The sequence below is a fragment of the Equus przewalskii genome, chromosome 10 (assembly GCF_037783145.1).
Source record: "Equus przewalskii isolate Varuska chromosome 10, EquPr2, whole genome shotgun sequence".
Lineage (NCBI taxonomy): Eukaryota > Metazoa > Chordata > Mammalia > Perissodactyla > Equidae > Equus > Equus przewalskii.
Window position 1 is genome coordinate 51,343,905 of NC_091840.1, and position 26,094 is coordinate 51,369,998.

At 38.4% G+C, this 26,094-nt stretch overlaps 1 protein-coding gene across 18 annotated transcripts in view; it reads right to left on the bottom strand.

Annotated features, from left to right (window-relative positions):
* MYH10 (myosin heavy chain 10) overlaps positions 1 to 26,094 on the bottom strand; it is a 145,974-nt gene that overhangs the window by 118,559 nt on the left and 1,321 nt on the right. For 15 of the 18 annotated variants that reach the window (XM_070563363.1, XM_008532431.2, XM_008532430.2 and 12 more), the window contains exons 2-3: positions 19,995 to 20,370; positions 5,609 to 5,765 (exon numbers count right to left, since the gene is read on the bottom strand). In XM_070563363.1, the coding sequence (XP_070419464.1) occupies positions 5,609 to 5,765; positions 19,995 to 20,370 (533 nt within the window). Of the gene's footprint in view, positions 1 to 5,608; positions 5,766 to 19,994; positions 20,371 to 25,523; positions 25,790 to 26,094 lie in introns of those variants that run through there. The other 3 variants (XM_070563373.1, XM_070563368.1, XM_070563376.1) reach the window with 2 other exon arrangements.

Below are 26,094 nucleotides of genomic sequence, written 5' to 3' on the forward strand. Positions count from 1 at the left end.
TAACTCCTAATAGCCTTTAACTACTGTTTTATCCTTCCTCTGGCCGCACAGGCAGCATAGCTGATGTCTGCCTCCTTTATTCATTCCCAGAGGTCATGCCATACCCTTTCTTCGACACACTCTTCCCAGATCCACAACCACTTGGATATCTATCTCCACATGTCCTTTCGTGCTCAGCTCAGCTGTGTCTCCTCTGGGGAACCGTCCCAGACACTCTCTCAGGATCCTCACTGTTTCATTCTTTTAATCATATTTCACAATTAGGCAAACAATACTGCCAATTGCCTGCCCACTCGAATGTGCTGCCTGAGATCAGAGACTGTCTCATTATTTTATTCCCAGCATTAAGAGTTAGCCTTAGTTAGGGGGGCTGAGAAATTCAGTGCTAGATACCACGCTGGGCACTGCAAGACAGTGGGAACCGGAATCTTCCGTTCTACTTCCAGCTCTGCCACAAACTATGTATCTGTAACTGAGGCATTGATTCCCTGCTGGTCTCAGGCTCTTCACCTATAAACTAGGATTTTACCAAGTCTTTACTTCTTCACTCTAAATATGAACCCTCAGACACCTAAATTTCCCTGGTCTGAGCAGTTTCTACAGAACTCCTCTACACCAAGTTTTTATGGCTTTTCTAAAGTGGTTGACACATTAAAGAAACCAAAACACACACACAAAATTAACCAAAATTAAACTGCCTCCTCATTCATTCAGAACAGCTTTCTTCCTGCATCTGTATATGCTATTATTATTGTCTGAAATTTGAGACCTACACAACCACAATCTACCCTTCAAACCTGCTCCCTACTTCATTCCCCCATGCTTTTCACCACACCACATCCCCACCCCTAAAACCAAAAAACAGAACAAAACAACTCTCTTCTGGCCCGACCCGCCTGTTACGTCTGGTCTCGTATTAGCTTTGGGCCTCAGTTTCACTGTGAGGACAATAAAGGGCCAGGCTTGCCAACCTCTAAGATTCTCTGTAGGATTAAACGATTCCTCCCTCTGTTGCACTGCATCCTCGTCATTTTTCAAGGACTAACTTAAGCACTAGAATAGTTTACAATTTTACTCTTTGTACTCTAAAAATCAGTAAACGTCACCAGGCAGCCTTACAGTAATATTTAAAGGTAACAGTTTTACTTTAAAAAATGCAACTAGCATTCTAAAAAGTAGAGACTTGTTTGATAGCTCAGTATTTTCCAAAGCACCTCCCAAAAATCACATACGGAAGTACTTAGTAAATCCACGTTGAATTAAATCATATTTTCAACAGTGAAAAAGGTTTTGAACCAATGACCTCAGCTCCTACCTTAAACAACTAGAAAAGAGCAAAGCAAACCCAAAGTAAGTAGAAGGGAAATGTATAGAACAGAAATCAATGAAATGGAAAACAGAAAGAAGGAAAAAAAGAAAATCAATGAAGCCAAATGCTGGTTCTTTGAGAAAACCAATAAAATTGATAAACCTCTAGCCAAACTGATCAAGAAAAAGACACAAATTACCAATATCTGGAATAAGAAAAGGGATCACCACTATAGATCCCATAGGTACTAAAAGGATAATAAGGAAATATTAGGAAGCACTTCATGTAAAAAGATTTGACATTTAAATTTCTTTAAAAGATATAAACTACTAAAGCACACTCAAGAAGAAATAACAACCTGAGAAGCCCTATATCTATTAAAGATAACTGAATCTGTGAAACTAATAGGGTATGTCAATTATCCTTAATAAAGAAAAATCGAATTTGTAATTAAAAACCTTCCCACAGAGAAAAAACACCTTCACTGGTGAATTCTAAAAAAGATTTAAAGAAAAAAATAATGCCAATTCCATATAAACTTTCAGAAAATTGAAGAGAAACATTTCCCAACCCATTCATACATACAAGACTTACTCTAATACTAAAATCAAAAAAAGACACTATAATAAAAGAAAATAATATACAAATATCTCTCATAAAGAAGGACACAAAAATTCTTAACAAAATGTTAATGAAGCAAATCCAATAATATACAAAAAAGATAATACATATGATGAGCAGTGGTGTCTATCCTGGGAATGCAAGGTTAGCTCAACATCCAAAAGGTAAACAATCTAATTCACTAGAGAAGAAAATGATACGATCATCTGAATGGATGTAGAAAAAGCATTTGATAAAACTCAACGCCCATTCATGATTAAAAAAAAAAACAGCAGGGGGCCTTCCCTGTGGCCGAGTGGTTAAGTTCGTGGGCTTTGCTTTGGGCGGCCCAGTGTTTCACCAGTTCGAATCCTGGGCGCGGACATGGCACCGCTCACCAAGCCATGCTGAGGCAGCATCCCACATGCCACAACTAAAAGGACCCACAACTAAAAACACACAACTATGTACCGGGGGGGGCTTTGGGAGAAAAAGGAAAAATTAAAAAAATCTTATAAATAAAAACAAACAGCAAACTAAGACTACAAGGGAATTTCATCAACCTGATAAAGGGCATGTACCAAAAACTCTACAGTTAACCTTATCCTTAATGGTGAAAACTGAACACTGTCCCCCTGAGATCAGGAACAAAGCAAGGATGTCTGCTCTCATGGCATCTATTCAACATCACAAGGCAAGAAAACAAATTAAAAGCATAGAATTGGAAAAGAAGAAATAACTATGGCTCTATTTGCAGAGGACATGATTGTCTACACAGAAAATCCCAAAGAAGCTACAAAAAAACTTTCCAGAATAAGTGAGTACTGCAAGGTCTCAAAATATGTCAATATATACTTAAAAAATAATATCTCTACAAATTAACAGTGAACAACTGGAAATTAAAAGGTTTTAATTTAACACTAAAGAACATGAAATGGTTAGTTATATTAAGGTATACGTTATGCTTAGGCATAAATTTTACAACAACTGTGTTTGTGATTTTTGCAATCAAGTTTTATGTCCAAGAACTTTACTTTCATTCAGTCATTCAATGAATATTTCTTGAGCAACTACTATGTGCCAGGCACCCTCTGCATTTCATTGATACAGTATCCTCTAGAAGCCAAACTGAAGAAAAGAACAAGCTATGGTCTGTTTTTTGTATCAAAAAAACAAACTGTTGAGTGGGACTATATGCTCTGAATCCTCTGCATGGTCCCCTCTCTACTAAGATCCCCTTCATAGACCCAGTGACATTTAGCTCTATTTGCTCACATTTGTAATTGAAAACCTCGATTGATCAGCATTGGCAGGTGGTATGAGCTTTATCAGCAACTGTATGTGCTATTGTCTGACTATCCTAGCAGATGTCCCAACCCAATGGATTTGTGGTGTATATCAGCAGGTCATCCCTCACTTACAGAATGCAATACAATGGAATTGCTTGGGGGGGAGGGGTTGTTTTTATGTTCTGTATCAAACTTTTAAATTATTACATAATCAAAACTACCAACTAATTATTTTTAACTTTCATAAGCAATTTTATTATTGTGGATAAGAATACGTCACATCGCCTTGGTTTTAAATCTTAGCTCATACCTCTTACTATCTACATTTTCTTGGTCAAGTTTTTAACTTTTTGTGCCTCAGTAAAATAGGGTTAGAAATTCTATTTACTCTATAGGATTGTTGTTATGGATTAAATAATACACATAAACCATTCAGTCCAGTGCCTGGCACACAGAAACATTCAATAAATGTTCATTCTAGCATTAATGATGATATTAATAATACGGTATGCTGGTAAGCCACATCTTTCTCATTCTGTATCCGTACAGTTGGTTTGGGAACCCAGTAATGGTACATTAACATTTATCCCTGTTAACTATTTTGTTAGATTCAATTCCCCACTCGAGTTGTCAAGATATTTTAAAAAATTATTTCTTTTCATCAAACATACTTATTTTCCCTCCCAGTTTCATGCCATCTATAAATTTTATGAGCATGCATGCCAATCTTTAAGTATATTTATAAAAATGTCAGAGAGAGCACTAACCGTTTGGTGCACACTCTGACAAACCTGCCCAACCTCAAGTGTGAATCAATACCTCGAGTGCAACTTTTCAGCACGGTCAAGAGGTTATCATGGAAGACTACGGAATGCCATGCAGAAGTCCTACTGCTCTGTTAACACTTTCTACTGTATTTCCCTTTCTACTAAACTAATGCAGTGAATATTTTCATGTTGTCCTTAGACTGTTAACAATAGATTCCAGAATCTTTCCTGGCAAGTATGTTAAGCTCAGCAGTCTAGAGCTTCTTCCCCCTTTTAAAAACTAGAATTATATATGTGAGACGATCCCAGCCTTCTGGAAACTCCCCTTCTATATAATACTTCAAAGACTAGAGGGTCAGCAATTTCAATTGTGAGAACGTATTTGTTGAGACAAGGAAATATGGCTTCAATTAGGGAAGGAGTGTACTTTCTCCAATTTCTTCTCCCATATAAGGCAAAGTCTGCTCATTCATACAAATGCTTTTCTGCATATAAAGATTATTCTTAACAGAAACACAGAATGGAAAACAAAGAAGCTGGCGCTTCTCCTTTCTCCATTATCTAACAATTTATCACACCCGTAGCCATTTCTTAGTATTCTTTGTCTCTGAACCTAAGACAGGTTATTAAATTTAATCTTTTTTAAGCCTAAACTGATTTTTGATAGTGAACCTGTCCTTACCAATCTATGACACTTTCTAGTCTGGAAGTACTTCCTGTTCGCCTCAGAGGACCTGGTATATAACAAGTATCCAAACAAAACTTTAAGTAGGAAATGGATACTGTACTTTATTAATTCCTTCACACCGCCCTTCAGACCCAGTCACCCAGACAGCCTTTTCAGGACCTGCAATTGGATGACGGTGGATGCAGCAAATAATGTTTTCTGAAGATCATGGAGCTACTATGTAAGAACTGCATAGATTATACCTTACAGAATTTATTTTTTAAAAAATAAAAGGAGCCAAGATGGAGAGTTACTATAGAAGACTTCACATAGCCTAGGAAGCTCCTTTAACACGGTCTTTTTGAGCAATAATGTTAAATGCATTCAAAACTGCTATATTCTGGTTTTCAAAAAAAGTGTCCCTCTACAAACGATTGTGTCTAAAGCCATGATTCAAATGAATGACTCTTCAAATTTATATTTCATTCTAAATCCAAAAGAAAAAAATCCAAATCAACAACTCAATACACGCTTTCTAACTTTTGTTCTTTCCTTTTACATGCATTTAAATGAGAAATATTTTATAATCTTTCTCCCCTCAATGAAAGCATCAACCTTTTCTATTATCCTTCCTGTCAGCTTTAAAACCTAATGCAATAGAGCTTTGATTATACTGGCTTGTGGTAGAGATCAAATGTATAAAAAAACTAGATGCTTTTTAACATAAAAATTAACATGAAGTAGTTATGAAGCAACAAACATACTTAACCAGCTTCCTATAGAAAATGGCCACATTGCCCACTCTAATCTTAAGAATTCATAATTTTTCTACAATAAACATTTATTACTTTTCTTGTTAATCTTTAAAAAAACAAAACCCCAAAGCCCTTTGTAGAAGAGATTAGAGACATTTATAAAAACACTAAATTACATTTAAGAAATTCTGAGTATTTAGCGTTCTAACATTTCCAGTTACCTTGAAGCATGCATCTGTAAGCAGATTCAGATATGGCATAGATGTGTGGAGGCATCTCGTGACGTTTCTTCCCTCTGTACATTTCAATAATATTCTCAGAGTAAATTGGAAGATTCTTGTAAGGATTTATGACTACACAGAAGAGTCCAGAATAAGTCTAGAATAAAAATAAAATACAGTGTTAAGAAGAAAACCTGCATATATCAGACAGACAGAAAACACACAAGGAATTTGACCAGGGACTATCATTTGGATAATTAATCTATCATCAAAATTAAATCTAGTGCATGATGGGCAATTCTAAACCACAAGCAGTTCTATGATAGTTTATTAAGTGGCACTGTCCTGGATTAAGTCACTTCATCTGTAAAACAGAAATAATAATACACGCATCAGAACTTCACAGGCTACTGTAAGGTTCAAACAATCTGTTATTTGCCTTTTCACACTCATTCTTTCCCAAGTGTACAAAGTATCAAAAGTTCATTAATGTCGTTTCAGATTCCACATTCCAACTAATCTTCAAGAAAATACCATTTGTTAAATTTGGGGAGAGATTCAAAGAAGAATATCCACAATTATCTGAAAAGGCGATTATTAAAGAGATTTGCAAAAATGTAACTTTTCATTCTTCTAATGTTTTTGTTTTGGAAAATAGTTTTTTCATAAAAGACAACTTACTTGTGTTAACTTATACCTTTTTTTAAGTTGAATTTGTTTAAGTAAATAATAAACGGTTATTTTTAAATGAACTGATAAACATTTAAAAAATACGTTTGATTTCTAATACAGTAAATATTGATAAATATAACCCACATAAGCAAAAGCTTTATGGGGGGGTCCTCAATAGTTTTTAAGAGCTGCTAGTCTGGAAGACAGAAACTTTCCTGATCAGTATGATAATCATTACTCAGAACTGATACTATGAACACTTTTGACTTTTGGGTTTTTAAAACTCACATAGAATGATTTCTGAGAATAATCTACAAAATTGACCCTGGGAACTATGGAAAAACAGAACAGTTAGAATCGCTGTTAGAATCTCCAGTCCTCAGAAGGACCGAAGGCATCTGGAAAGGACACTCAGTTGTATTATGAAGCAGACCTTTTATTTAAGGTGATGTGGGAAGACCAAATCTAACGACAACCGAACCCTAACGAAGGCTGAGGATTCAGCATCAGGGCCTGCTTCCCCAGGGAGCACTGAGAGCGATTCTAACCAACAGCTGTGTTCATGAAGGCTGAAACCCTTGGCAGTTGCCACCAGAAGGCACTCTAGAGACCACTCTATTTTGAATACCGCAGTTACTAACGCTGAAACAAGAGAATGAAAGCCTGCCAAAAAAGTTAAGCGATCAGAACCACCTCTCTAGCCGTTCTCCTTGTATCTTTCCTTAACTCACAATTGCAGGCTGGGACGTGGAATGCACTTCCTACTTAGATTAGGGGTTGACAAGAGGACAAAAGGCAAAGGCCTCTGCCCTAAGTTCACTGACCTGGGCTGTCTGCCTCACTTCTGAACTGGCCAGATGGACATCTGTCCCTGTTTGCCTGAGCCCAGAGAAATTCCTTGCCCCTCCCTTGCTGACCGCTTAGGTCTTCAGACTGCTGGCTTTCTCATGCATCCAGCACACACCTCAGACAACCCTGCTAGCTCTTGGGCTTCCCACACCATCTTGGCACTTTCTCCCATTCAAGTCTCTTGTCTAACTAGTCCAGCCTCTCTCTGACACCCATACGACAAAACAGCAGTGAAAGACAATAAAAACAAAGATTTTATGAAAGGTGAGAAAACTAAGCAGAGGCAACCTGAATATTTTAATTTTTTATTAACATACAGTAAAATTAACAAATCATACTATACCTCTTGATGAATTTTTATATATACAACTTCATTTTTTCACTCAAAAATTAGATCACACTCTATTCATGAAGCTACAGATTCCATACTTCATTTTTATAAGTGGCAAATAATTACAGACTGGCAAAAAAAAAAGGCCTAAGAAAGCTAAAACACGCAAATTCAATTTAATTCCCATAGCACGTATGGTATGGTAACAGATCATAACAATGACACTGTTAATCAGATATAATTCCAACATGTGTGTCTGCCATGTGCTGGGTACTTTTCTGAGGACTAGGATTACAAAGATGAGTAAGCCTCACAAATATGAGTAAGTCATCAAAAAACAAGCCTAAATAACCCTCAGTATTCTGGGCTTGCCAAAGAGGGACAGTAATAAATGTTCAGGTGGAAATATTATTAAATCTAAGGGCTTTTAAAGAGCCAACTTTTAACTATCTAGAAAATTAGCTCAAATGTTGGCTCCTGCATAACTGATAACTGAACCAATACTTTATCACTTTTGTCTTCCTCAAGGTGCGTGGTAGGAGGGCAACATGTTGTTAAAATAATTTCTTTGAGATCTTAAAGTTCAAATTAAACTTCATTAACTATTTGAATATACACACAAGATATTAAGCACTTCAAGAAACATACGCTTTAGGTATGAAGACAATAAACATATATTAAATAAACAAAATACAATATAAGGCATTAAAAAGAGAGTGGTACAAAAAGAGAAAGAGAAAGATGAACAGGTTTTAGAAATAGTAAAGAAACTGCGGAGCAGAACACCCAACAAACTCCAGGCACTGAAAGTCGCAGCCATCTTGTCAGAAACTATAAAACTAGGTACAAAATTCAGACCTAGATGCTCTTTGATGTCCTTTTTAAAGACTTAGGTCAAAAGCAGGGATAAAGGAATTGCTATTAAAATAATAAGAGCGTAAAACTTTGTGGCAGGATATATCCAAGACAAAATGAGAATAGTCTAGCTGAAAATTATACCACGGGATGTGAGACATAAGAGCCGAGAAAATCAAACTGAACAATTTATATTTTGTCCTCTATAGGTGATTAGGTATTAGAGGTTCAGGAGAGAAGAGCAACGGAAGGAAGGAGGCATTTTTGAAAAAGTATAAATCTGGCAGCCATATGGAAAATAGATTGAAGAGGCAAGAAGTGAGAAGCAGGAAGTGGAGACGCTGGAAGAGACCTGGCACAGTAACAGGGCCTAGATGAGGGAAAAGGCAGCACAGAAACAGAGATGGATGAGTCACGGAGAAAGCTGGATGGAGACGCAACAGCACTCACCAACTGAATACAGAACAACCATTTAAGACACAAGATCAAGATGACGCCAAAGTTTTCAAGCTTTAGAGACTGGAAAAGTTACTGATGGACAGGAAAACAATTTGATTTGTGGGAAAAGATAATGACTCCCCTTTTAACATATCGAGATTGCAGTATGTTAATAGGGGACGCGTTGTAGTAGGTGAGCTCAGTTGAACGCCTGTGGGCAGCTGGAAATGCTGGATTGCTAAAGCCATGAGAAAACTCTAAAGGACTGCAGAGGCTGGAAGGGTAAGGCTGCAGACCTTTAAGACACCAGGTAACGGTATTATATACCTTACCAAAGAGAGACACACACAAACATTTGCACAAAAAAACTTGTAGTTTTTAAGACATGCTATGCTGCTTTATGCCTCCAGGCTTCCTACATGCTAATCGCTCTGCCTGGAATGCCCATCTCCTGTCTAGGCCTGGGAAATTTTATCCATCCTTGAAGTGTCAGGACTCTGTTTAAGAAAGCAGGAATATGTGTATACATTTTCATAGATTCAAAGGATTAGAAGATCAGGAAGCAGAGGCAAGCGCTGACGTCACGCGATGGAGCAGAGATCAGGAACAGGGCACTGAACTGGCAGCATCACACAAACCTGCATCCCAACTGTAACTCTCAGAAGAAATCAGACCACCACCCAAAAGGAAAGGGGAGAAGAAGGAACAGCTCACTCACACCATCTGCAAACGCTGTACCTGGATAAATTCACGCGTGCTTAAAAAAAATAAAACATCTATGTAACAAGGAAAAGAGTATCATCCAGAGGTTTCAGAGAAAGAAATTACCTGGAAATTATCTATAAAATAAGCTAAAAGAAACTTTAGGAAATAGATTTAGAGCTGCAACAGAATATAGTATAATATGGACTTTACACGTTGGAAAAGAAATGCATAAGGAAAAAAAGAAGTGCCCAAGGCAAGGAGAGACTATAAGGAATCACCTGAAATACTAAAAAATTAAAACTCACAGTGGAAGAAAAAAGAGCAGAATGGATATCAGGAAAGCAGGTGATAGAATGGACACATTTATTCTGAGAAAGCTTCCTTCTTAAAGAAAAACAGAACAAAGACAAGATAATAAAAGAAAAAGAAGGCACAGAGGTAAAACCAAAAAAAAAAAAAAAAATAGTACTTGGAGGACAGATGACTATGGAGAGCAGAGAAAGGAGAACCAGAATGTTAATCATTATTGCTTCTTTGGGGGGAAAAAGGCTAAAATTCTGTAAAAAGAACGAGAATCTAAAATAAAGTTGAAGAAAACTTTTGTGTGCGTGTAGGAGGGAGGTAATATATATTGAGTTAAAAAGAATTCACCAGGCTAATAAACACGGAAGGAGTGAAGGCATTAGACTACCACCATGGGGCAGCCCCTAATGAAATAATGGATCTGGACAATGCTGAACAAAGGCTGCTGAAACCTTCAGTGAATGACAGACAAGGACACTCCCAATGCACAAACCAGGCTGACAAAACCCGAACTGACTCTCTACTGACTCACTGGTCAATCTCAGCATCGCGAAGTGAGAGACAACCCGGCATTACGTGCCTCCTGAATCCGAATCTGATCAAGCCTCTGGATCCAACTATCAGATTATAGGAAGCACCATAGGAATGCAATCAACAAAATCCAGAACATGGGAAATTCTACAGCACAACTGACCTTGTTTCTTCAAATAAAAAAATGAAATGGCGGAAACATAGAGTAGAAGTGACATTAACACCCTATTACAATATATTGACCTTGTTTGGATCCTGAATTGAATAGACCAACTACAATAAACATTTATGAGACATTAGGAGAATCTGAAAGTGACTGAATATTTGATGATACAGAATTATTGTTATTTCTTTTTTAGGCAGATAATAGTCACAAATCCCAAAAGCTGTTGCTAAGAAGCAAGAAGCTGAGCAGAGCTTTCAGCAGCATGCAAAGCCAAGAGAACAAAACTTCAAGAGTTCCCACCACCCAAGAGGAGGGCAAACACCCTGGGTTTTCAGTTGGGACCCTGACAGCTACACCCTGAGTTAAGATATACCAGAAACAGAGCGGCCTTCACACAGCCTGATGCCCAGCTGGGAAGGATGTCAATCCCTGACTGGTGTACATGTGCTGTTCGCCCTTAGCCTAACTGCCTGCCCAGAGCAAAACTCTACAATGAGCTTAACATCATCCAGAGCCTCAAACAACCTTCACAATTTCTTAAAGACAATAACTGGCACATAAGGCAACAGTTATGACCAAAATCCAAGATAATCTGGATCCCCTGTGAGTCTATTTTTATTGCCTTGTATTATTATCTTGGATAATAATATGTTGAAGTAATTAAAAGACATGATTGAAATTTTGGCAGAGAATTGGAAACTATTAAAAGAAAACCCAAATGAAAATTCTAAAACTGAAAAACAGAGAACTGAAATTAAGAATTCAATGGATGTGTTTAATTAACAGCAAATTACATACAGCTGAAGAAAGAATTAGTTACTTAACATTTTAATCAGAAGCAAATATCCAGACTGAAGTCTAAGGAAAAGAGGATGAAAATATAGAAGAATGTGAGAGATATAAGGGGCACGGTGAAAGGGTCTGACATACGAGGTATTTAAGTCCAAGAAAGAGAAAAGAGAGAATGGAGCAGAAGCAGTATCTGAAGAGATAATGGCTAAAAATTTTCCAGAACTCAAAAAAGACATCAAGCCACAGATTAAAAAATGCTACAAACTCCAAGCAGAACACTCCAAGCAGAACATAGGAAAGAAAACTTTACCTAGCCACAGCAGTGTAAAACTGCTGAAAACCAAAGACAAAGAGAAGATTTTAGAAACAGCTAGTGGGAAAAATACAGATTACCTTCAAAGGAATTAGCAATAAAACTATAAGCTGAATTCTCAGTAGAAAAAGATGGAAGGCAGAACACAAGGCAATGGTATCTTCATAGGGCTGAAAGGAAACAACTGCCTTTGAATTCTAAATCCAGGAAAAAACCAACTTCAGAAACGAAGGAGAAAGAAAGACACTGTCAGACAAATAGAGAGACCTTTTCTAGAAGAAAAGATGGAAGCTAAGAGATGTAGAAAAAAACGAAAAGCAACAGAAAGTAAATAGATAAAACTAAATGGATACTGACTGTATTAAGAAAGTAATAAGTATCTTGTGGATTTTAAAATATAAATATATGTAAACATAAACAACAGCACGTAAGTTTGGGAGGGAGGAGACAATGGAGAGCGAGCGCTGTGAGGTCCCTTCAGCACCCATGACGGGTGAGAGTTCTGGTTTCTATCTGCCTTCAATAGCTCCAGGATGCATGTTAGAATACATAACCACTAAGAAAATAACTAAGAGAACAGAAGAAATATACAGCTAACAAGCTAAGAGGTGAAAAGAGAGAATAATAAAAATTACCTATTCCAAAAAGGAGATATAAAGGAAAGAGGCCAAAAGCACAGAGCAGGTGGGACAAAGAGAAAGCAATGGGTCAGCTGTAGATTTACACTGAAATTTTAGTCACTACTTTACATGTATATAAGCTAAATATTCTAATTAAAATAGTAATATTGTCAGATTAGGGACAAAAAATAACAACTATAGGCTGTTTATAAGAGACCTACCTTAGGTATAAAGACACAGAAAAGTTGAATGTAAAATTCTGGAAAACAACAAACCATGCACTCACTAAGGAAATAAAAAAGCTAATACTAATATCAGACAAAATAAACTCTGCAAGAAGCATTACTAAAAATGAAAACCATTTCATGATGATTCACAAGAAAGACATAAAAATTCTGTATTTGTATACATGTGATAACATAGCTTCAACACGTACACAGCAAAAACAGAACTAAAAAGAGAAAAAGACTTTAACAGTAACTGATAGAACAAGCAGACAAAAATCAAAAACCACAAGAATATGTAAGATTAAATGACACTACACATACAGGACACTGCGCCCAATAACCGCAGGATAAACATGTTTTTCAAGTGCACCATGACCTCTTATCCAAAGTGATCACACAATGGACCATAAAGCAAGTCTAACAAACTCCAAAGGACTGAAATAACTTCAGGGTGCGTTCTCTGACCAAAGGGGGACCATATTAGAACTATCAAAATACATAAATCTGAAAATCCCCTGTGTCTGCAAATTAAGCAATTTACTTCTAAATAACCCATGGATTTAAAGAAGACATCCTCATTATTTTGCACTGAACAATAATAAAAGTACAACATACTAAAACTTGTAGAATACAGCTAAAGCTTATTACTTAAACTTCTGGTGAGACTCAAAAAGAAAAAGGGTAGCGATCAGGAATGAAAGAGAACCTCACTACAAATTCCACAGAAAATAAGAGGATATTATGAACAACTTTATGCCAACAAATTTGAAAATTTAGATGAAATAGACAAATTCCTAGAGAAGCACAATTATCAAAACTGAAACAAGAAATTTAAAAATCTGAAAAGTTTTCCATCTGTTAAAGAAAAACTTCCCCACAAAGAAAATTATATTGTTATTTTAAAAAGAAATAACATCAGGGCCAGCTCAGTGATGTCGTGGTTAAGTTTGAGCACTCCACTTCAGTGGCCCAGGGTTCACTAGTTCGGATCCCAATGCAGACCTACATACCACTCATGAAGCCACGTTGTGGCGGCGTCCTACATACAAAATAGAGGAAGACTGGCAATAGATGTTAGCTCAGGGACAATCCTCCTCACCAAAAGAAAAAAAAAAGAGAGATAACATCAATCCTATCCAGCTCTTCTCAAGAACACACAATGATGAAATTCCCCTGATCCATTTTCCAAAACCAGCATAATCTTCATAGCAAAATATGACAAGAACATTACACAAAAGGAAAATTTTAAGCCAATCTCATTCGTGAACATAGATGCAAAAATCTTAAACAAAATATTAGCAAACAGAATCTAGAAATCTAATAATACATAAAAAGAACACTTGGTCCTTGCAAGGTTAGTTTAACACTCATAAATATCTATAATTCACAATAACAAAACAGCCAGAAAAATCATGCTATTATCTCATTAGATGCTGGAAAAACATTGATAAATTAATATCCAATCAGGATTTTAAAAATTCATCCATTCAGGATAAAAACCAGAAATAGAAGGAAACTTCCCTTAATCAGATAAAGAATATTAAAAACAAAACAAAACTATAGCAAACATCATTCTTAATGGTGAAATGTTGAAAGCTTTCCCTCTGAGATCAGAAATGATACAAAGACGCCTCAGATCACCACTTCTATTCAACTAACATTTACCAAAGGTCCTAAATAGTACAATAAAGCAAGTAAACAAATGTATAAAAATTGGAAAAGGAAAAATAAAACTGTCATTATATGCAGATAAGACAAGTATGGTCACAGAAAATCCAAAGACTCCTCAGCTAAACTATTATAATCAATAAGTAATTTCAGTAAGATTATTTATTTGTAAAAAACAACTGTATTTCTACATAATGGCAACAATTAGAAAACAACACTTAAAACATCATTTAAATAGTATCAAAAAAAATCAAATACTTAAAAACAAATCGAACAAATCTATACAACCACTACAAAGAAAACCATAAAACATATTGAGAAAAATTAATAAATAAATGGATGGGTATATCCCTGAACTAGAAGAGCATAATAAAGATCTCATTTCTCCCCCAAGTTGATGCACACGATCAACAAAATCCCCAATCAAAATTTCAACAAGGATGTGCTGTGTGTATGAAAAACTGACAAGCAGGTTCTAAAATTATACTGAAATGCAAAGGATGTAACAGCCAAAACAAATCCTAAAGAACAACAAATGAGACTTACCATCCTGGATACCAAGATATATCAGAAAGCTGTAATAACTAAGACACCGTGATGTTAGCCCAAAGGTAGGCACACAGACCCATGAAACAGGAGAGGGAGTCAAGAACATAGTTATAAGCATCTGATTTATGACAAGGGTGGCACCTCAGAGCAGTGGAGAAAGGATTGTTTCAGCAAATCGTCCTCTTATTAAACTCTCAAAATAACTCGTTTGTGGGCTTCTGCTTCTTGCCGAAATTTGACTAAATCAGGTGTTATTTAGAAAAGCTGAAGATAGGAGCAAAAGATATGCATATCTTATCACCCAGGAATTCCACTCCCAGTTATATACCTCACAGAAAGGCCCACTTATGTGCACCAGGCACACATCCTAGGCTGTTCACGGAAGCAACGTTCATAATGTTCCCGTTTCCAAAGGGTAAAAAACAAATGTCCAAAAAACAGTTGAGTGAATAAACTGGATCAAAAATCTTACAATGGAATATTATACTCCAACAAAAATGAACTAAATACTCAAACTTTCTTATTTCAGGGCCCTTTGACATTCTTAGAAATTATTAAAGATCCCAAAGACGTTTTGTGTGTGCATGTGTGTGTGTATATATATGTGATATATATATATAACATATATATGCACACTGTTTTTTAAATGTGTATTTATTCATTTTAAAACAACAATAAATATATGTTAATATGAATAACATTTCTTATGAAAAATAACCTTTTGTTTTCCAAAACAAAAGTGAAAAGAAGAGTGGTACTGTTTTATATTTTTGCAAATCTTTTATTGTCTGGCTTAATAGAAAACAGCTCAATTTTCCCTCCTTTCTGCATTCACTCTGTTGTGATACATTGTTTTGGTTGCAGCATATGAAGAAATCAGGCTTATACAGACACTTAGTTAGAAAGGGGAGTAGTAGCTTAACAGCCTTTTCAAGTAATTGTAGATATCCCTCTTTGATACTACACCAAAACTCCACAAGTGAGAATTTCTTAAAGATTAAGAAATGTGGCATCTTAACAAAGCATCTGAAACCCCAAGCACTGTAGCATCTGAAACTCGATCAATGAACTTTTCATATTCTGTACATTCATCAAATCCACTGGCCTATCTTGCATGTTGAATGAATCTTTTACCCAAGCATGATTTTGTAACAACACGTGCACATCATTTGGAAAACACCTATTCACTGAATTACGCAAGCCTTCCAAATGATGACATTAAAAAAAAAAATCATATTCATTAATCTCGCCACCTATCTCATCGGAAATGTTTTTAACTATTGACAAGCTGTCAAGTTCACAGAGGTAGATAAAAGTTTCCCCAAATTCTAATTTTCATGTGAAAACTCAAATTTTATCATTGGCAGCAAATATGCTTTTCTTTGAAGTGACAGGTTCGCTGTGTTCATTTTCAAGAAAATGTCTGCCAAATACCCCAGTGTGAGCAACCTAGTTCATCTATCAGTCATTATATCAAATAAAAATGGTGTTCTATTAAAAAAGGATAAGTTTAGTTTACAACTCAAAAGACTATACACGTGGGGCTGGCCCCGTGGCTGAGTGGTTAAGTTCACGCGCTCCGCTGCAGGCGGTCCAGTGTTTTGTTGGTTCGAATCCTGGGCGTGGACATGGCACTGCTCATCAGACCACGCTGAGGCAGCGTCCCACAGGCCACAACTAGAAGGACCCACAATGAAGAATATACAACTATGTACTGGGGGGCTTTGGAGAGAAAAAGGAAAAATAAAATCTTTAAAAAAAATTTTCAAAAAGACGATACACGTGCTTTTCCTCAAGGCAACTGTCACAGCTCAATACGCAGAAGTGCTTTAAGCATCCTGCCATTTCACCCCATGGGATATTGAAGAGATGTATACTCAAGGGTTGGGATTTAATAAAATCATCCATTTCTCCTGCTTTATCAAGGACATTCTTGAGTCAAACTGGATTAAAATGACCACAAGCACACTTTGGGGTCACTGCCTTTATTCACGGTAAGGTGTCAGCAGTTTTTCCCACCACTGGTTTTGCACCAGCAGTACTAATGTCAACAGTGAAAAGCGTGAACACCACCTTCATAGAATAATGAGAATAGTTTTGACCCCATGGATCCTCTGAAACGGTCTTGGGAAAACCCTAGGGTCCACAGACCACACTTTGAGAACTACTGAATTATATCAACATAAAGCAATATGGATGACTCTTAAAAACGTAAAGCTGAGCAAAAAAAACAGACACAAAAAGCTATAGACTATGAGATTCATTCATATAAAAATACATAAACAGGCAAAACTAACCTATATTGTTTAGGGATGCATACTTAGCCAATAAGACACACTGGGAGATTTTAAGATGCTTCTCAATAATTGATAGACCAAGGAGACAAAAATTAGTAAGGCTATAAAAAATTTAAACAAAATTGAAAAGCTTAGTCTAATGCCATATATAGAACTCCACACCCAACAATAACAGAATATATGTATTTAGAAACATATAGAACACTCATAAAAACTGACATTATATTACACAAAGCAAGTCTTAACAAAAAGAAGAAATGATATCACATGGACTATATTCTTCGACTGCAATGCAATTAATTTAAAAATCAGTAACAGGGGCCAGCCCTGAGGCATAGTGATTAAGTTCAGCATGCTCTGCTTCACTGGCCCGGATTTGCAGGTTCAGATCCCAGTCGCAGATGGACTTAAACCCCTTGTTGGCCACACTCTGGTGGTGACCCACATACAAAACAGAGGAAGACTGGCACAGATACTAGCTCAGGGCTAATCTTCCTCAAAGAAAAAAAGAGGAAGATTGGCAACAGATGTTAGCTCAGGGCAAATCTTCCGGGGGGGGGGGGGGGGGAACAGCAACAAACTTAAAAACCAACATTTAGAAATTTTAAAAGCACACTTTTAAACGGTTCATAGGTTAAAGAAGAAATAACAGAAATTAGAAAATATTTAGAACAAATAATAAAAAATCTACATATCAAAATGCGAGAAGAACTAAAACAGTATTAGAGGAAACGTTTACAGTTTTTAAGTGGTTTTATTAGGAAAGAGGATAAAAATTAACAACCTGGGAAGTTGGAGGTCAGGGAGAATCAATCCAAAGAAAATATGAGGAAATAACATAAGTAAACCTGTTAGCAGCCTAACTTATTTAAAGGAACATACATTGTATCTTACCTATAGAAATACGTCCAAAAAGATCCTACCCAAGTTATTATAATGTTTATATCAAGAGACCTCAACTGATCAATTTCAACTGATTGGTTAATTCCAAAATTCAATACACATTTATCACAACCTGGCTATTTGCAGCCCCAGTTCTCTTAATAGGGTATCTTCAGAGTCAAGTGCTCCAACTTGAATCTTAGGTAGAACTCAACCTTTTCTCCGCCCCACTAACTGAAGATATGATCCTCCCAAATCCTCACCTCTATTGTGACCTTAATGCTTTGGGAAAAATTCAGATTCTCCTTCTGTAAACACAAGGGGGCCATGCTATGAAAAGAAACTCAGAAATTCACTCAGGTTGTCCCTGAGTTAAGTTGGAAAAAAATCAAACTCAATAAAAGATACTTGCAAAGTCTTAGAATTCTCATGAGGAACGGCTACAAATAAAATAAACTGTCTCTTCTTCCATTCCTTCTCTTTTACCTACAACCTCTTTCTGCTTTCTATTCCCCTTCTCCCCACCACCTGAAGCAGCCTACAAGGTCCAACGTGGGGAATCAAGGTGAAGGCTCCTTTCCACATTCCAGGTCCCCACAACTTTTTGGTTGTGTCATCACATTTCCAGCCCTTCACAATTCACTGTACCAGGAACCATGCAAAACTGATCCACCTCTCAAATCTGAGACGCCAACATTACAATCTGACCACAATCTCTTAATTTTCCAGTTTTCTCACTCCGTCACTCCCATTCCCCTCTCTCCAGACCCCTTCAACTTGTTTACGAGGGAGAGAAGAGAAAGGACCTGTGCTAGCACAACGGTGAATCGGTTTCTCTGCCTTCACAGAGCTGGGGCAAGCCGACGCTCTAACAAAATCACAGAGCCAGACAAATGCGTGGCCACCTTACACATTCTGTCATTCAGTCTCAGCTAGGTTCCCAATGCTGCTCTCCAATCATTTTCTGATCCTTGGCTTCTCCTCTTTTCCAAACCTCTTCCATTCTTCTCAAGCACCTTCCCTACCCTGGTGCCTCTGACTGTCTTACTTTGCACCCTAACTCATAGACAAAAAAAAAAAAATAAGAGAGACGATCAGGCCTGATTAAGACTACTCTGGCAAAGGTCATGAATGAACTATTCATTTTTCAGATTTTCCCATGGCCAGCTCCCTCCTAACAGTCAGATTCCAGCTCAAAAGCTACCTTCTCAAAGAGCCTTTCACTGACCCGCTGTGGAAAGCCGTTCTCCTCCCAACTCTATCCCACAGCCTGTTTCACTTCCTTATAGGATGTGTCACCTGCCCTGGCCTGTCCACCACACTCTCCCCAGCACCTAGAACACAGAGGTGCTCAGTAAATATTTGATAAACTAATTCCTATGGGAAAACTAGTTCTGATTTGCTGAAGTTCTGAATGATGCATGAGCTTCAGCAGCATACCCCCTGCATAAAATTCAACCACTCTTCCAAATTCAGACCATTACAATGTCTTTTCTCTCTACTTCTCTTTCTTCTAAATCTACGTTCTATTTATACCACCTTCTTTAAAGCAATGCCACCCATGTCTACCACTCCTTCAAATCTGTTTCGTCATCCTAGATTTTTTTCAGTATCTGGCTTGCATTTTTCCTCTCTACCTTATCCCTTAGTATTTTCAGTGACTTCTTCTATATGGTCAATGACATCATCAGGGATTGCAACATATGTGTCAATTGCTAATCACAGGACAACCTCAGCCTCAATCTCACCCTGAACTGTTTCCTCTTAAAAATCTCAGTATCGTCTTTCCCACTTCCCTGTACCCAGTGAGCTTGTGCTTGCTCTTCACTGAAACCTCTAAAGCTTACAGCCCTCCGCATCACACCCCAGGACAGACACTGGATTTCCAATTTGCTGTCTGTATCCTACTATTAAGCAACTTTTATTCCCATATTAAACTCCCTGGTCTTTCTGCCACGTGCTGTCCTACATCATTTAATTTCAGATTGGATTATTTAAAATTATGTGTTGAGATTTAAAATAAAGCAAGACTTGGGTAAGCAAGGGACAATCTTTCTATCTTTAACAGAAATGGTAAAGTCAAACAGAGTGTGGGTATTTCACATTCTCGTGTGATTACGTCAGTATGCATAATTTACATTAATTCCCTGGTCACCACTTCATGTGATTATTTAGAAGAAATACTTACATAGATAAGTCCTGAATAGTAACGATCCTTCAGATTATGTAAAACAGAAGCTTCATTCAAGCATGTCAATTCGGCCATATCCTCCACCTTGGAAAACTTAGGTGGGTTCATCTTCTGAATATCATCTTTGTTGACCATTGCTTTCTTTCCATTCTCTGCCAACTCCACCATAACTTCATCTCCTCGCTCTTCTTTGATACTGGCTGCCTCAAAACCATGGCGTTCTGATGGAATCCACACTAGCTTTTTAGCCGTCCAATCAGCCTGAGTGGCAGGGTTGTAGATGACAGCCCTGTCCACAAAGAGATACCTCTCTGGGTCTTCCAGTCCAGTTCTCTGCGCCATTGTAAACAGAAGGATCCAAGAGCAACCGCCTCTAAGAGAAGAGGGGGAGGACAAAGTTAGATGTTTAAAAATACAAAATGATTCACAAATTTTACTTTTCTAAGAAACTTAAACCTTTGGTAAACAGAAAGCATAAACTTTGAGTTAAGGAGCTGGGTATTCCTCTTCACAGCCATACTAACTGAGTTTCCAAGGTAAATTTCAGGAGTGACCACAAATTATGACTGGTTTTCTGAAGACCACTCAAGACATGCCCTCAGTTACCGAGGGCTGAGAAATAAGCAGAAGAAAAAAGCAAAGTTCCAGTCTGACTCTTTTTCTCTTCATCTCCTCTTTCACCCTCACCACAAATTAAACAGGGAGTTAAGAAGGGAAAGGAGAATAAAGAAAAAGAAAACAAAGATTCATAATAAAAGGTCTGGGGAGGGGGTGGCACTGGTATTAGTGTGACCACCAGGATATACTTACAAAAACACCAGAAGAGCAAAGCATCAGGTCTAAAACGTGCTTCTCATTTTCCCTTCAAACAACAGACTCAAAGTTCCTCCTTACACATACCCTACCTCAGTCCCACTGTGGCTTCTTATGGCCCCGCGTGGTCATAATGTGATCAGCTGGGGCCACAAAGGGCAAGCGTAACTTGGCTTCACACGACAGCCTTTCAAGTATGTGACGGTAGCTATTCAGGTCTCCACTCCCATCCCTGCAGCTGCTCTCTTCCCTCTCTCTGCTCTTCAGCATTCCATCATTCATCAAGACTCATTCCACCACCCTCATCTCTCAACTCTCAACAGACTCCAATGTGCTTCTGCCCCCTTAGAGAGTGGGGCCCAGAAGCAAACAGAATCCAGATACGGTCTGACCAGTGCACAAGAAAAAGGAACCGTTAACAAACTTAGGCTGCACCGGGGAAAGCAGCATTTCTGTGACTTTCACAATTAATGTCTCTCAAGACCTAACTGGTTTATTTAGTACTCATACACTTTTGGCTCCTAATGACCTGTCAGCCAAAGCTCCAGACACGTTGCTTGAAGCTACCTCTCCTCCTATACTTGTGCAATTGGCTTTTTGCATCAAATGACAAGATTTTACATTCATCACTCACCTTTCTGACGTGACTCATCATTCCTGCCTGACAATATCTTTCTGGAATCCAATACCATCATTAAACACTTTTGTTATTACTCCAAATTCCAGGTTATTACAAATGTCATAGGCATGGTTCCCATGACTTCATTCAAATCAATGTGAGAAGCCAACTGAGTAGCTACTCTTGCTCTACCAAATCCTCCAACCTTCTCCCTCCCCCGAAAATGATGGGGTTCCTTGTAGGCAAGAGGACAGAAGGCTGCAAGGTTAATCACAAAGGAGTCCAAAGCTGTTACGAGGTTCTTAACCTTGAGTGCATAAACAAATTTCAAGCTCCGTGAAATCACTGAAATCGTAAAAAATGGTGTACACTTACTCTCTCTATATGTGTGCGTGTGCTTTTCTGGGGAGAACACGCATAACTTTCTTCAGATTCTTAAAGAGATCTACCTGTGTCCCAAAAGATTAATCACTGATAGTGGGTACAGATACTAGCCCCTTCACTCCTAAGAAGAATTTACTAGAATCAAATTGCTAAGATTCTTCAGATATTATTTGTTACAATGTAGGTATTACAAACACTCATACTCTAGAGCATGGTTCTCAAACTTTGGCATGTTCATCGCAGCACCTAGAAGGCTTATTAAATTACAGATTGCTGGGCCCCATCCCCAGAGTTTCTGATTTAGTTGAGTCTGGGGTGAAGCCCAATGATTTGCATTTCTGACAAATTCCCAGTTGCTGCTGATGCTGCGGGTCCTTGGACCACACTCAGAATGATCGCCCCGTAGTTCTCTGGCTGCCATGGTGAGCCACTGCATGTTGGGTTAGAATAAAAGGTTGAAAATCAATGTTCTGGACTAATTCATAACCCAATTTCAAGAATATGTTAAAGTTTTAAGGATTATGGACTTGGATAAAACAAAAATTACAGAACAAAATGAAACCAAAAAAAAACCCAAAAACCCCAAACATGTAACATTAAGACTTCTACAAATAAAATTGCTAACAATGTTTTATAACTAAACTAGCATTTACCTTCCTACAGAAAATATTCACGGGCACATGTACATTCTGAAGAATGGTTTCAAAAGCCCATTACTTTTAGAGACCATTCTAGTAAGATTAATAACTTATTGTCTTTCCAACTTATAAACTACACACTGCTAAGAAAGGAGGCAAGGCTTTGAAGTGCGAATCATCCTCGATGAATTTGGAGACAGACAATAGGACACCTACTCTGCCTTTAGGAAGGATAGAGTCTAATAAAAGAGTCTAATAAAACATCCAACTATAACAAAACATGATAACAAGGTACTCTCATTATTCTTATTAGGTATGAACTATAAATCCCATACAATACTTAGGAAGCTGTCTTGCTGCCAGTAGGCATACACACGTTTCTTTAATTTTACATTGGGCATGTAATTATACGCTTAAATTTAGCAGGTGACTAGAAATTAGAATAACTTGGGTCATTTCTAGAGCAGTTCTTTTCTTAAAAGTAAATTATGTATTTAAAAATTACTTTATCAAATCCGTACATTTTAAATTTATCAGTACTTTTTCTAGGTAGGGAAATTCTTATAATTTAAGAAAAACACCCATAGATCACAAAAGCGTAATTACAAAATGCTCCAGATTTTGGGGGGGAAAACTACATATATGCTTTTTTTTAAAAAAAGGAACAAATATTCATTGGGTCTTCGCTGGGTAGTGGGATTACAAATTAATTTTTACTTTCCCAGAGTTTTCTACAACTAACTAAACACTGTGAGGATGGTTTCCTGTTCCTTGCTACATGGTAAACACTTAGCCCTGTCCCTGGTCCACAGGAGGGGATCCACACCTAGTGGTCAAATATTACCTGAGTGGTCCCCACCTTCAGGGTGAACTTCAACTTCCCATCCACAGCCAAAAATCTGCCGTTCCTTCAAATCCTGACCCAAATGCCACCCTTTGAGAAGTTCTTTTCAGGTCAATCTGGCAATTTAATCCTCAGCCTTCTCCTAACATTTTGTGCTGCTCTTCCAGCATTCTTCTGGCCTCCCTTGCACTGTACCAGAGGACTTAGCAGGTAGTAGGTACTCAAATTCTTGCTTAATTGATAGTGTTCATGAGGCCAGGGAAGATGTTTTGTTCATTTTAACTCTCCACTTGTGATCACCAAATATGCTGTACTTCTTTCACTCCGTGGTACATGTGGTACCCAATCTTGATAATACTGGTATTTAACAGTGAACCACCCCCAAATGCTTTGCCTTGCAGAAAGGATAATACCTCAATTTTTGAAATAGCAAATACTGTTGGAATTCACTAATTATGGCCAGACATTATTCTAAGGAGTATACATCTATCGACTCTTAAACCTCACAATAGCTCCACAAAGTAGGTACTGTTAATATCTCCATTTTACAGATGAGGAACCTGAGGTAGAGAAAGCCACTAACTGGCCCAAGGTCACCCAGCTACCAAATCGCAGAGCTGGGATTTTCTGGGCATACTTAAACATCAAAAGCAAGGGACTAAAGGAATAATTAATAAGGGCGGATTGACGAAAGCAATCCAGAGTTCAGCTCCAGAGTGCATTCTACAACGATGGAAGAGGAGAGGGAGGGAATTTTGCAGGGCATCTTGTGTACTATATACTGCCTCTCTGCTAAATAAAAACCCTATCGATTATGACTTCAAGAGTATAGCCTCACCCAATGAACACATTCACACAATCTGGCAAAAGCTTTATATTTTATAGAAAAAATACCTATATTTAGAGAAAAAGGAATAAATAGAAATCTCTTTACAGGAGACATAAAGATAATCAGAAGGTTCTTGGTGTCATTTGAAATTACCTAATTATAGCTAAATCATTTATCTGTGTATGAATTAGCCCCCTACAGAGTCAAAGCCCCATCCCCTTCATTCATTTTAGGCACACACAGCCCTGGGATCTGTGCAGCCAGGCCATTTTTTACTTCCAATGAAACACCACCAAGCAAATTTCTCAACTGCCTCCCAGACCTATTATAGGTATGGATACAGGAAAACAATTCACTTTTATGAATATCTTGCATATAAAAAGTCAAACAAAAATGATGGATATAGACCATCCCTCTAAGACAGATAAACCCTAACAGTAGTGTCCCAATTTGTGTAACGCTTTCGTTGAGGTCACTTACATCACAGAGACGTACAAGTCTATTAATTTATCAAAATTTGGCTTAACCATGTGAGCACAAATACAAACCAAACGCAAAAGGACACTATGGCTATTTATGGCCTGCACCATCTCTCAGTTATATCTTTACATTGTGTTCAATATTTCTGAAATGTGGACCCAACACCAGGAATTTTAATTCTGAGAGAATCTAATGATGAGAAAGCCCAACGCCAAGAATTTTAATACTTCATTTATGATGAGAAAGTACATAAACCGGAGTAGCATATAGTCTTTCACCATACAACATGTCCTTCAAAATTTCCTCCATCTCACCTTCCATCCCATCTGTCTTCATTGAAATGATTTCCCTAAGGAGCCCAAATAAAAAGCCAGGCTCCCGGGTCACATCCCTTTGCTGCAAAAGCTCGCGCTATATCGCACAATTACACCATATGCTTTCTCCAGATAAGGACGGGGGAGAACTGAATTTAAGATGCAGAAGTCAGAAGATGCATAAAATGGCCACTTTTCCAGAATACAAGACAGACAGGGCATACTTAAACATCAAAAGCAAGGGACTAAAGGAATAATTAATAAGGGCGGATTGACGAAAGCAATAAAACAATAAATAGATTAAAGTTTTCCAGAGTGAGATACTATCATGAATAATGAAGCCTGACTCCAAGATTCCTTAGTTTCAACGTTAAAAAACAAAATCTCCGCAAAGCCAAAGTATTATATTTAGTATTATATTATTCAGCGAAAACAGCCGTCTTTGTTTCATTTGCAGTCTGGATCCACCCCGCCCGCTTTCCCCTACCCTACCCCACCACACCCCACCCCCTTCCATCAACCGCAGTGATCTTGAAGGGAGCTGCAGAGGCCCTAAGAAACAGAGATAACGGTCATAGGCAGAGGCCACGTTACCCAAACCTCACCAGCTGAGTTCAGAACCGCCGAGCCACCAAGCTCCTTCCTAAGGCCCGAGTTCCCAGGCAGGCCAGGCTGGGGGCCTCCCGGGTCCCCGGGCCGCATCCGCCCACCACAGGCCCACAAAGCCCCCGCAAATGCCAGACTCCGCGGCTTCAACTTCCCTCCAACCCCATTCCAGTCTGATCTTACGGGATCGGGCTGTAACCCCCAATTGCAGAAGGCAAGGAAGAGACTCTGCGGCGAGCCCTTCCCAGATCACTTACACAATAAAGGGATCCCGAGGCGAGGGCTGACCCTCCCCCCGGCCGCCCTGCTGCAGCGCGCCCCCGCCACATTTCCCGCCTCGCCCCCCCAAACCGCCCGGGCCTCGCCAGGCGGCCCACCCCGGCCCCCGCGGTCCACAGAGCGCGTTCGGAGGCTGCCCCCGCCCGCCCTCCTGTCTGTCCCAGCACCACGGAGCCCGACCCTCCCCACGCCGGCGGCCGGCTCCTCAGACCCTCACCCGCCGCGCGCTTCCCGGGCGGCGCAGAGCCCTGCCGCCGGTCCCTCCACCCTCCAAGCCCGGGGCGCGCCGCC